The 13,134-nt window shown below is 46.2% G+C and overlaps 1 protein-coding gene across 2 annotated transcripts in view; it reads right to left on the bottom strand.

Annotated features, from left to right (window-relative positions):
- The window catches only part of otofa (otoferlin a), a 480,240-nt gene that overhangs the window by 88,170 nt on the left and 378,936 nt on the right, over positions 1-13,134 (bottom strand). For both annotated transcript variants that reach the window (XM_041188008.1, XM_041188007.1), the window contains exons 30-32: positions 11,508-11,670; positions 2,493-2,623; positions 974-1,003 (exon numbers count right to left, since the gene is read on the bottom strand). In XM_041188008.1, the coding sequence (XP_041043942.1) occupies positions 974-1,003; positions 2,493-2,623; positions 11,508-11,670 (324 nt within the window). The remainder of the gene's footprint in view (positions 1-973; positions 1,004-2,492; positions 2,624-11,507; positions 11,671-13,134) is intronic.

Raw genomic sequence — 13,134 nt, 5'->3', positions numbered from 1 at the left:
AGTGCAGAGAAGGTTTACTAGGATGTTGCCGGGTCTTAAGGAGTTGAATTACAGGGAAAGATTAAACAGATTAGGACTTTATTCCTTGGAGCATAGAAGAATGAGGGGAGATATGATAGAAGTTTACAAAATGATGAGGGGTATAGACAGAGTAAATGTGAGGAGGCTCTTTCCACTTAGATTAGGAGAGATAAACACGAGAGGTCATGGCTTTAGGGTGAAAGGGGAAAGGTTTAGGGGGAACATTAGGGGGAACTTCTTCACTCAGAGAGTGGTGAGAGTGTGGAACGAGCTACCATCTGACGTGGTAAATGCAGGCTCACTTTTAAGTTTTAAGAATAAATTGGATAGATACATGGATGGGAGAGGTCTGGAGGGTTATGGACTGGGTGCAGGTCAATGGGATTAGCGGAATAATATTTCGGCACAGACTAAAAGGGCCGAATGGCCTGTTTTCTGTGCTGTAGTGTTCTATGGTTCTATGGTTCTATGTTTCATTGTACAGGTACACCACCCCTAAGTAGGAGCGGTAACTTCTCAATGCATGCATTGATGGGATCCTGGATAAAGCCCTGAAGCTCTGTTCGCATGAGCCAGGATTTTATGGCCGGGACGCAATGTGTCTCCCCACCGCCCCGGCGGATGTAGCGAGCCACTTAAATCTCCATTCAGTTCAGTGGGACCGTAATATCCCACTGGGCTGCAGGGGCCTTAAAATAGTGAAAACAAAAAATGCTGCTCAGGCAATGGAAGGGAAGAAATTTCTGTTGGATGACAAGTCCTTTATCTTTTATAGAAGTGTATAAAAGACGTGAGGACAACCTTCCCAGATACGGGAGCAGTGTTCGTTTCTTAAGATAAACTTGTGTGTTGTAGAGAGTTAAGAGTTATTAAAGGGAAAAGAGTGTTTCCTTCTCCCATTACAGTGGTCTGACATGTGATGACTTATCACGGCTGCAGTACTTCAACTTACCACATCAACCTTAACAACAGCATCGGAGTTCTGTCATCAAATGGAAACAGACAAAATAAGATGATGTCAGCACACAAAATTAATAACACAGATATCATGAAACACTGTCCCCATCTTGATCAGGAATGGAGCAAGAAAATAAGGAAACACGGATCCAAGTGGATAATAAAATATTTTTATATGTTTGGAAAACAAAAGCACTCACAAAAAGACGCTAAATTAAATTAAATTAAAGTGAGAAATCACACAAATGTGCTTTTTGAGTATGAAGTATCGCTGGAGCCCGGCATTCTAAAACACTGTAAACCCACTGTCTGAAAACATTGTTAGAAGGGGGTCTGACATGTTGCTGCAGACCCTATGAAGACCACAGAACTAAAACTCATAGACCAATGGACATCTTCAGTTGGGAGGGTTTTTACACAAAGTGCTATGGTTCATCATGTTGGATGGAGCACATAATAGATGTGCCAACATTCCCATTTCACCTCACTGCTGATGATCTAAATTGATACTTGTATAATCCCGATCCTTTTTTACAGGTGTAAACACATTGGTCTTGTTGCTGGTCAGCAATCCCATCCATCACAGAGACATGATTAGTGTGTGATCTGCTTCTGGGCTTCTGCAAATGCCATAGAATTAATCAGCGGGGGATGTGTGTGATTATCGCTCTGATTTTGACTTCGGCCCTGACGTGTTTGCCAATTGCAGACCAGCAGATTTTGGGATTGCATGCACAGACCCCTGCCCCTGTTCCACAAGTTCCCACTTAACTGCAACCATTCTTTACTTCTGAGCCGAGACAGTGAAAGCCTCCGTGGAGTTTGAAACACATCCTCATCTGACATATTCCACCAGCACAAGTCAACGGGACCAGCAGCAGCAGCAACTTGTCTGTTTTGTTTGCTTTCTTTTCTCTGGGAGGGTGATGACAGTGGCCTCACTTGTAGCCTGGCAGAGGCCAGGGTGATCCTACAAGCTTTGAACCTGAGAAATTCCTGACCTGTAGGCCTAAAGACCAAGGCACGCAAATGGACTTAATCTGCCAGATAGTGCGAGAGCAGATTTGCTACAGCTATTGGTAGATCCCTCACGGGTGCGAGGGCCTCAGGGTGAGAGAGCCAACAACCAAAGGAGAGATGCTGACGTGTTCTTTGAGGAGCCCGGAGAGTGTTCACGCTCCTCCTGACCCACAAGGATCCCCGAAACTGTTACCTACCTAGGGGAGCTGACAGTTCCTGCCTCCATTTCACTGCTGAGTTTCCCGACCCCTGGAATCCTGCACAGCAGCACTAAACTTTAAGCTGGGTTTTCAATTGCACTGAAGGAGCCTGATTTAAATATTTTAAAAGGGTCTTGCTTTTCCACGGTCGGAGAGTCAGACCCCCCTTAACATCCATTGCTGTAAAAATAATGGTGGGTGCAGGCTTTTCAACACCCACCCCCCCTTCTGGCCCCCACCCCGAACAATCTCCTGTACCCTTGTGGGAGGGTCTCATACTGAGGTCATACTTACAGCATCCAGCTTCACCACAGTCTCAATTTTCTTCACTGGAATCTCTGTTTCCATGTTAATGTTGACATCACCTGCAGGGCGAAAGAATGGGCCTCCATTTGCCAATGCCTGGTATCCATTCATTAGTTTAGCTGAGCAGAAACCGGTGGAAATCCGGAAGACAGAGACAGAGAGAAAAAAAGGTAAGGACAGAACAAGGAGAGAAAGGTATCAGAACATGGGCGGAAATGATTGCAGAGGTCAGAGGTGAGACAAGAGTAAATCGCAATCATCATGTGGGGCGAGGTTCCCACTGAGATGTGACAAAATACGTGCCAATCAAGAGGGATGCAGTATTATTGGTAACAGTTTAATGATAGTCATGTAATCCTTTGAGAACTTTGTATCCCTACAATAATAAATATTTTTTTATTTCGCTACAGATGAGCAGGACTTCACATTTAGAGACGCAGTAACAAAAGTGCTCTTTTGCTTTACAATACAGGAGGCACTTAAGAGACCAAAGGGAGGTCCCCCTGCCCTCCAGACCACCACCCCACCTTATTCAAGGCAAGGTTCATATATTTCCTTGTGTGTTATGTTGGTGTGTTACGTTTCAGCGTATGCTAATGAGCCTAGTTGGCTGTCATGCCGAGCGTTCACTTCTTCAGTCCAGCAAGAAAAAGGATTGCAGTTTTACAGTTGGTTTTTTTGAGTATATATAGAAATGACGGGGCAGGATGTTGAGTTCAAGTCCAATAATAACAGATTCTAAAGTACGGAAAAAAACCCGCACAAGTCGGAAACTGTCACCTGAACATACGCAACATCAAAATTCTGTTAATATCGGAAACCTCATCCCGCCCTTGGATGAAGTTTCCTCAAAAAAGGAAAAGGCCGCCTGGCCGATTCGGCCGTCCGCCAACTGGACGGTCAGCGAAGCATCGTGGTTGGTTAATACGTTAATAGGCCTCTTAATTGTCGGTGGGCGCACTGCCGACTCTCGCAAGTGCGCGATGACATCGGGACGCTCGCCCGACATCATCACGCGCTATTTTGCGCTCGAGCATGTCGGGCGAAGAATTCTGTCCATGACAATGGTTAAAGTGCCCTGAGAAAGCTTGGACAGACCTAAAGGATATTTTTTAGGAAAGATGCCTCGTGGGTAAACTTCCTTTCAAAATGATGTTGGCTCCGAATTAGTTACCTCTGATCAGGGGCAAAGCAGGTCGTGGGAGTTGGGTGATGTAACTCGAGAAAGAAAATTTGAAGGTTTCTGGGGAAAGAGCGGGTCTTTCAAAGGGCCTCCTGTAAGATTCTACGGCTGGAATTTTGGTGCCCTCCCTTGGAGCTGGCTGGCAAGCAGGGTTGGGGGGGGGGGGGGCGCAGTGCGGTGGGCGTGTGTACATAAAATCGGTTAGAATGGTGGGGAGGGGGTGCCATTTGCACCACCTACCCAGCTCGGCTGGAAATTTACCCGTAACAGGGGAGGTGTTAGCTGCCCACCTGCTCTTTGGCCAATTGAGGGCCTTAAAGGTGTATTGAGGGCTCTTCTTGCCACTGTCAGTATTTTACCAGTTACAGTGGCTGGGGAGGGGGCGGGGAGGTTATGCCCACACCATGTAGCGAGGCCGCAGGTAAACCCTGGTAACCTTGCTCTGTGAGCGGGTGGCTGCCTCAATGACCCCAGCGGAGGCCTCGCCCCCCCACAGTGATCCTCAACCCACTCGCTCCATTCCCGATCGTGTCCTCCCCCTCCACCTCACCAGGGCCTACCTACCTGGCCATGGCATAACCACCCCAAACGCCTCCGCCTCCAGCTCCACTGATGATCCTCGAGGGGGGACTGGCGCCCGCTGGTGCTATTGGGGCTAGAAAGGCGCCGGCCATTTGATTGGCTGGCAGCCCCCAGGGGCGGGTCTTCCTCCCAGATGGAGGTGGAAGCCACAAGCTGAGCCGATTAACAGGCCGACAACGGTAAAATCAATTCAGAGCCTCCCAGTCATGAGGAAGCAGGGCTCATCCTGAACTTTTAACCGGAGGATGGGGCCACCATCTTCGCATGAAATTCTGGCCTATGATTCTTTTCTGGGATTTACCATGTAAAATAAAATAAGAATATTTATCCTAGCTCTGAATTCAAACTATTAACGTGCCTTATTAACACTCATATTTCAGTATAATCTTCCGTTCAAGGCTATCATTTTATTTACTTTACCCACCCAAGTTTTCCAGTTTATTTCCATCTTGTGCCTATTCAACTAGGCGAGGAGGAGGGTGGATCTCGCCTTTGATAGTTGACTTATGTGGGATGTGTTTCGATACGGGACCAGGTCAGGTGTTTAAACAGAACTGCCCCGGTAGACCGATCGCAAACAGAACTGCCCCGGTAGACCGATCGCAAAAAGAACTGCCCCGGTAGACCGATCGCAAACAGAACTGCCCCGGTAGACCGATTGCAAACAGAACTGCCCCGGTAGACCGATCGTCTCAGCTTGCAAGTGTTTGGCCAGGTGGATGAAGCCAGTTTTCCCTGCACTGAGACAGAATGCTCGCGGGAAACACTTAACTCATTGGATTAAAAAGAAGAAAACTGAAACTGTTGGACATCCGAAATAGAACAGTGGATGCTGGAAACACGCAGCAGCTGTGCCAGCATTTGCAGGAAAAAAATGACAGGATATTGTCTCCTTTGCAACGCTGATGCACATTTTCAGTGTTTTCTGCTTTCTCTGTTGATCCAAGAACCATAATGGACTGACACCCATCGCCCTTCAACTGCAATTTTTAACTACCTACTAAGGAGTCAGCACTAAGGAGTCCACAACTTTATTCCGTAATAATATGTCACAGGAACGTTTTTTTTTTCCCCCTCAAACATTTGGAGCGTGTGGTGGCGGAGTTCATTCGTTTTTAAGGTCACCCTCTCAAGCAGCTCCACAAAAGTAAAAACAACACCGGCTAAGTCCTCCTGGGAGCCTTCCCACACACCTTGGGCTGGCCAAGAAAGCCATTGGCAGAGGTCTGAAAGCACACAGCTATTTTGACTAAACTTAGGAGAGAGAGAAAAAAAAGGAATCTAAAAATATGACAGAGAAAAGAATATTTTGGAGTGGAAGCTCAACATGCACTGGTCACCGGTGCAATATAGGCAGGGCGGTATGGATGCCCACACAAAGATACAGCCTGAGGACTGCCTGAAATTGGGCCTTGGGGCATTAGACACAAGAACCAGGTGAGCTGCATTGTGATCCCTGACTGGGGCCTCAGGAATTTCCCCAACTCTGTGACGCTGGGCTGACCAGCAGAAAGGTCCTGGGGGGGTTGGGGGTGGAGGTGGGCCAGGGCTTGTGGGGGGGAGGGGCAGGGATGGTGGGGTGGGGTGGGAGAGACAAAGTGGAGGGGGGGAAGGCCTGGGATGGCAGTGACATACGGTAGTTTTGTGGAACCGGGAGCAGTTTGATTACCTTTGTTGTTAGCAGTGGTTTTTTTTTTTAGCAGCCCTTATAAGAGCCGAGGTTAGGCTGATGCTGAAGTTCTTGGGTCAACGCCTATTTGAGGCAGGTGACCCGCATACTTGGAAGCCACTGGAAACAATCCGGGGAGAAATTCGATGTGAGAGTTTGTAACCCGGAATTTTCCCTCAACATCAACTTTTCACCAAAAAAACAAACATGTCTGAATTTCTCTCCGTTAAGCCCTCTTCGGTTCTTGTCTTTTTATATACTCCTCGCCCGATCGACAATAATTACCGTAAATGCCTAAAGCAACCAGCCATGTATAAATGCGCATCACCTATCCAGGATGAATGTGCTGATATACATTTTTCATCCCATTTCATTCTTATCAGATGGACTGAGTGAAACTCAATTCCAACCCTGGTCCATTGCTGTAGGGGATGGGCAAAAGGGGCCCCATCAAAACTGTTGATAATGTGGCATGAAAATATGACACTTTGAATTCATTTGTCTATGTCCTGAAAAGGTTTGGGCAAAAGGGGAGCCAAATGCCTTTCATGAAGTCAGCTACAAACGCTCCTTCCTTTCTCGAGAAGCATGACTGGGGACATGCAAAAACCGGGCCCAACTCACCCGTCCGTGTGAGAAATAAATGAGCGACTTTCACGACGTATGTCCATTAACGAATATCAGCCCAGATTTCTGATTCGATGGGCCGGGTGGAATTTGCCCACCACAATTTCCTTGAGTGCGGAACTCCACCCCGCTGTGATCTCGCTGAGATCCGACTCATTTAAATATTTGTGCCAGCGGTGTCCCCACAGCCACTGCATGGGGAAGAGAGAAAAACAGCTGTACGCTCGGGGAAGAACTTTCTCCCTGTCGGGCGGGCCGAGCGGGAGCGGGCACGGGCGGGCGTGAAGCTGATCGCCACCCGCGGTCGGCTATGTGCCGCCATTTTATGTGGGTGGGCCAATTAAGGCCCACCCAGCGTGATGCGCAACTGGTAGCGCTCAGCGCGGGGGAGGAGGGAGAGTCGGGGCCTGCGCTTTATCGTGCATGCGCGTGTAAGACCGCAGCAGTCTCCCTGAGGCACGGAGCCGCGTCATTTACCGGGCCTCCCCCCCACCCCCCCAACACGCCGATGTGAAAATCCTCCCCTTGCTGTCGTGTCACAAGCTTCAGGGAAAAAGGAGAACTTTCAATTTGTTTACCGCAAAGTGTCACATGAGCTGGGATATGTTTATGAAGTGAGCAAAATTTACTTATTAATTTAATAGAACCCTCATCCCGCCCGTGGATGAGGTTTCATGATAAACGTGAAGGCCCCTTGGGCTCCTCGCCTGCCCCCCCGCACCACCGCCCCCCCCACCTCCCCCCACACCCACCAGCCTTAAGGTTGGACAGGCAGCATTTATAACGACGTCAATTGGTTTTTAAATGGCTTTTGACAGTTCGGCGGGCACGCAGCCGACTCCAGCACATGCACGCCAAACAAAGGATGGGAATGACGCGCGATGACATGGGGACACACGCCCGACATCACCGCGCGTTATTTTATACATCAGTGGGCGGGGCCTGAACCCACACGCTGACCTGAAAATTCTCCCCTTGCTGTCGTGTAACAGAGAAAATGAAAACTTTTGATTTGTTTCTTGCAAAGTGCATCTCAGTAATCGATGATAAAAATCAGAAAATGCTGCAAAGCCCTAGAGGGTCTGGCAGCATCTGCGGAGAGAGAAACAGAGATAGCGTTTCAAGTCCGTGTGACTCTTCTTCAGAGCTGGAGAGAGGTAGAAACGTGATGGATTTTATACTGGGTAGGAGCGGGTGGAGCCAAATAGAAGGTCAGGGAGAGGCGGGAGCTCAGGAGAGATTTGACACAGATGTCATGGACACAAGACAAAGTGAGTGGTAATGGTAGTGTTAAAGACTAAAGATGGTGCTGATTGTGGCACTTAGGTAAGGTAGCAAAATGTGTTAATAGCAGAACACGGGTCAGCGCTGTGTGAAAGCACAACATAAAAACAAGTGACAGGTGGCCCTGTGTGGTGGGGGTGGGCAGGAGGGTGGGTAGGAGGGTGGGGGGAGGGTAGGTAGGAGGGTGGGGGGAGGGTGGGTAGGAGGGTGGGGGGAGGGTAGGTAGGAGGGTGGGGGGAGGGTGCAGTTGGGGAAAAAGGATGAAATAAATAAATGAATAAATAAATAAAAGTTTAAGAAAATAATTGGGTTAAAAAAGGGGTAGAGATGGAGGAGAGAGTTCATAGTCTGAAGTTGTTGAACTCAATATTCAGTCCGGAAGGCTGTAAAGTGCCTAGTGGGAAGATGAGGTGCTGTTCCTCCAGTTTGCCTTGAGCTTCACTGGAACATTGCAGCAGGCCAAGGATGGACATGTGGTCATGAGAGCAGGGTGGAGTGTTGAATTGGCAAGCGATGGGAAGGTCTGGGTCAAGCTTGTGGACTGAAAGAAAGTGTTCCGCAAAGCGGTCACGCAGTCTGCGTTTGGTCTCCCCGATGTAGAGGAGACCACATTGGGAGCAGCAAATACAGTAAACCAAATTGAAGAAGGTGCAAGTGAAGCACTGCTTCACTTGAAGGGAGTGTCTGGGGTTTTGAACAGTGAGGAGGGAGGAGGTAAATGGGCAGGGATTGCATCTTCTGCGATTGCATGGGAAGGTGCCGTGGGAAGGGGATGAGGAGATGGGCGTGATGGACCAGGGTGTCCCAGAGGGAACGGTCCCTACAGAATGCTAATGGGGAGGTGAGGGGAAGATATGTTTGGTTGTGGCATCATGCTGGAGTTGGTAGAAATGGCAGAGAATGATCCTTTGCCTGCGGAGGCTGGTGGGTAAGAGTAATTGATTACTCTAATGCTTAAGGCCTCCTTTGCTGTCATAGCAAACTTTGACACCAGAATATATTGTGTTGCTATGGCAGTAATGACGGGATATGCCACATTTCCATTCCAGATTGACCTGAAATTGGATAGAGTGGGAATGGAAAATCCTACCGATAAGGACTGAAACTGTTTCATATTTTAATGCTGGAAAATCATATCCAGGATACTGAGAAACTGAAGTAGCATTGCATTAAACAACATGGAAGGTTACAGGGTTTCTATCCTGTGTTCCTATGCTAAATAAACAGACATGATTGTGACTTTGTATGTTACAAGTTTGGGGTTTTGGAAATCTGAGTGTTGTTGTATACAGGCAAGGTACTAGCATGGATAGAAGATTGGCTGTCTGGCAGGAGGCAGAGAGTGGGAATAAGGGAGTCCTTCTCAGGATGGCGGCCGGTGACTAGTGGAGTTCCGCAGGGGTCAGTGTTGGGACCACAACTTTTCACTTTGTACATTAATGATCTAGATGAAGGAACTGAGGGCATCCTGGCTAAGTTTGCAGATGATACAAAGATAGGTGGAGGGACAGGTAGCATTGAGGAGGTGGGGAGGCTGCAGAAGGATTTGGACAGGTTAGGAGATTGGGCAAAGAAGTGGCAGATGGAATACAACGTGGGGAAGTGTGAGGTCATGCACTTTAGTGGGAAGAATAGAGGCATAGACTATTTTCTAAATGGGGAGAGAATTCAGAAATCTGGAGTGCAAAGGGACTTGGGAGTCCTAGTCCAGGATTCTCTTAAGGTTAACTTGCAGGTTGAGTCAGTAGTTAGGAAGGCGAATGCAATGTTGGCATTTATTTCAAGAGGACTAGAATATTAAAACAGGGATGTGCTGCTGAGGCTTTATAAAGCTCTGGTCAGACCACATTTAGAATGTTGTGAGCAATTTTGGGCCCCGTATCTCAGGAAGGATGTGCTGGCCCTGGAGAGGGTCCAGAGGAGGTTCACAAGAACGATCCCAGGATTGAAAGGCTTAACATATGAGGAATATTTGAGGACTCTGGGTCTATACTCGATGTAGTTTAGAAGGATGAGGGAGGATCTGATTGAAACTTACAGAATACTGAAAGGCCTGGATAGAGTGGACGTGGGGAAGATGTTTCCATTAGTAGGAGAGACTAGGACCCGAGGGCACAGCCTCAGAGTAAAGGGAAGACCTTTTAGAACAGAGATGAGGAGAAACTTCTTTAGCCAGAGAGTGGTGAATCTATAGAATTCATTGCCATTGTGGAGGCCAGGTCATTGAGTGTATTTAAGACCGAGATAGATAGCTTCTTGATTGGTAAAGGGATCAAAGGTTACGGGGAGAAGGTGGGAGAATGGGGTTGAGAAACTTATCAGCCATGATTGAATGGCATGAATCGATGGGCCGAATGGCCTAATTTCTGCTCCAATGGTCTATGGTCTTATGTGAGACAGGTACCAGTTCTTTACATTCAGAGAACTGTCATACCTTGAACCAGTGGCTTGTTGGCATTTATTTAAAGAAAGGGCTCCTTTTTCTCAAATATAGAAATGTAGTAGTGGGGAACATTCAAAAATACAATGAAAAATTGCTAACATAGAAGGGCTGATTTTACCTATTTTCAATGGATCCCACATTGTCAAAATTGCAACGAGCATGTTAATTTCTCCAACCATTTTAGTGTGGCTTCCTGCCAGGTGTTCAAGATCGGTGAAGTTAACATTTACATCTCTTATTATACTCATGTATAATCCCATTTATATCTAAACAAGTGTCAAAAACAGACCCCTCATCTCTATATTAAACTTAATGATATATCTCATAGGTAGGGTTTTTCTGCATTAAGTTATAATTGTTTAAAGGGTATATGGATAAGAGAGGTACAGTGCATTTCTATAATCAGAGAAAATGTAGTCAATTGTTCAGATCAGTTTAGGAATTCTATACTAGGAGATAGGAATCCTGGTTACAGCTAAAACATGTAGCTTTGGACTTCAAAAATAAACACCCTGAGATCAAGAAATGAAACACACTTCCAGCTAAATTCTTAAAAATTAACATGGAACTTATAATAAAGTAAAAATAACCTACAGTTACACAAAATCGAAGTCAGATTGAATACAAAATGTTTAACAATAATATTTAGCAATTAATAACCCAAATCAGATAGCTTGTGAAATTCTTCTGATAAACTAACTTTGCTGTTGAAATGGGAAGAGATAAATTTACCAAGGCACTTATAAATCAAGTGATATAGGACAGGGTTTGCCCAGGGCTTCTCAGGATGAATGGCCTGGAGTTGACTACTCATGCTAGTTCTGATTTCTTTCATGCAGGACAAGTCTGGAAAGTTTCTCTTGTGTTCCATATTTCAAGCTGAGGTTAACATCTCCTCCTATGATGGAGATCGTTTTTCATTTCCCATGCTAGTTTTTTTTTTCTTAATTTTTATTTTGAAAATTGGGGTAGCAAAGCAACGCAATCAGAAGCAGACACAAGATGTACCCTGAAGACGGCCTTGGTGGTATTTGCGAAGAAAGACTCGGGGAAATTACGATGTCAGCCCAAAGGGCTTCCTGTAGCCCCATGGTCCGGCAAACCTGTTTTCCTGAGTGACCTTAACTATATATATGTGCAAGGGGTAAACTTCCAGGTGGATAACACTTGGAAAAAGTGAGCATGCACATGAAAAATTCCTAGGTTTTAACATACCTGCATTTATCCACTTCTGAACTTTATTGTCTGGTGGCCTGTAGATGAACTTCCTCAGGGATCCGACAGCATGTGAACCAACCAGTGTGTATCTGCCAAAAGCTCGGCAGTCCACCACACGAATATTAAGAGGAGGGTGAAGAAGTTCATTCTCTGGTAGATCCTATTAGAATCATAAAAATGTTAATAGAAACAGCATGCTTGCCATACCAGAGAATAAGGTGAAGTTATCACACAACTGGAGTCATTATGATGCTCATTTCCCAGTTCTGCATTGAGATAGGGCAGGAACATGTGTGATGGATTTCACCAAGCCTCAGTTTGGCTGCTAGCTGAGACATCTGGGGCAGCAGTAGCATCTTCCTTGGGAAAGAATGATAACTTCCACATGTAGCCAGCAGCACCAGATCAATAGTTGGAAGTGCTCCACAGGGATGAGAATAAGAGACTAGGGTCAGTGAGGATTGGAGTGAGAATACCTAGGTGCCCCTTAATATAAAATTCTCGATACCTTTCTGTACCATAGCCAAACAATGGTCTCGCTTTATTCTGACATCAAGGATCTTAATTCAGATCTTATTATTACGTCTGTTTCGTAGGTTGGAGCTCTTAAAGGCATTCTTAACTAGAGTTCCTGTGGCCCTGTGATCTATCTCTACAAGGACAATTTTAATCCATTCTGAAATTATTGGCAATTAAATTGGATGCAGGGCGTCCCTTTATCTGGTGAAAAACAGGTTGGGGTTGGTGTGGGGGAGACTAATGTCAATTTCAGTGTCAGTTATGAAGTTGGTTCCTGACAAACTTCTCAGGTGAAAAGCAATCAAATCAGCTGTATTTAAAGGGACTTTTGGAGGCTGCAGGCAAAAAAGTAATTGCAAAATATCTGTGTGTGGAGCCAGGAGGAAAGGGACCGTCTAACCATCTTAAATCTGCAGGCTGCTGCTGGCTCATGCTTGCTCCCCAGCCAAATGTCCCCCATTGCTTATGATATACCGTTGGCGAGCTCCCCACCCAGCCGATCCTGCTACCCCAGCAACCAGGGCTTTTCCTCTGGGGTTGCGACTGCTGTCCGCAGCTCACCTGCATTGAGGGCAGCAGACCAATTCTCCATGGTCTTTAAGCATGTGCAGCAGCACGTTACCCAATTTCTAAGTCACTCCCTGTGGCTGGCTTAATATGGAATTTTCTGCCCATCATCATAGTTATTCTTCAGGTGTATTTTTGAGCATGACATCAAGGGCTCTGGTCAATTGATAAGGCAATTCATAAACAGTCCACTGGTGCATAGGCCATCAATATAAGTTATGTATGTTCTAAACATTATTTCTTGGGTTGAAAGTGACTGACTTTTTCAATTTTGTTGAAGGCTTTAGAATTCTACTGAAGGGATTTTTCAATCAATAGCTTGTATCCTAATGGATCAATGAAACTTTGTCTGAATAACAAACTAATCAATATACACTCCAACTACACACTTGGTGAATTTGTCACAGCTCAGTCATGGATCGCTGTTGACCTTTGCACCTTAGAAATGAGTGGATATGAAAAGTGCTGGCAGCCTATTTGCCTGCAGATTTGGCGATTTGTTAAATTGCTCGAGGGGTTAACTTTTATGACAGTGAAC

This window comes from Carcharodon carcharias, chromosome 5 (assembly GCF_017639515.1).
Source record: "Carcharodon carcharias isolate sCarCar2 chromosome 5, sCarCar2.pri, whole genome shotgun sequence".
In the NCBI taxonomy this organism is placed as follows: Eukaryota; Metazoa; Chordata; class Chondrichthyes; order Lamniformes; family Lamnidae; genus Carcharodon; species Carcharodon carcharias.
This window is presented reverse-complemented; position numbering and strand designations above follow the sequence as displayed.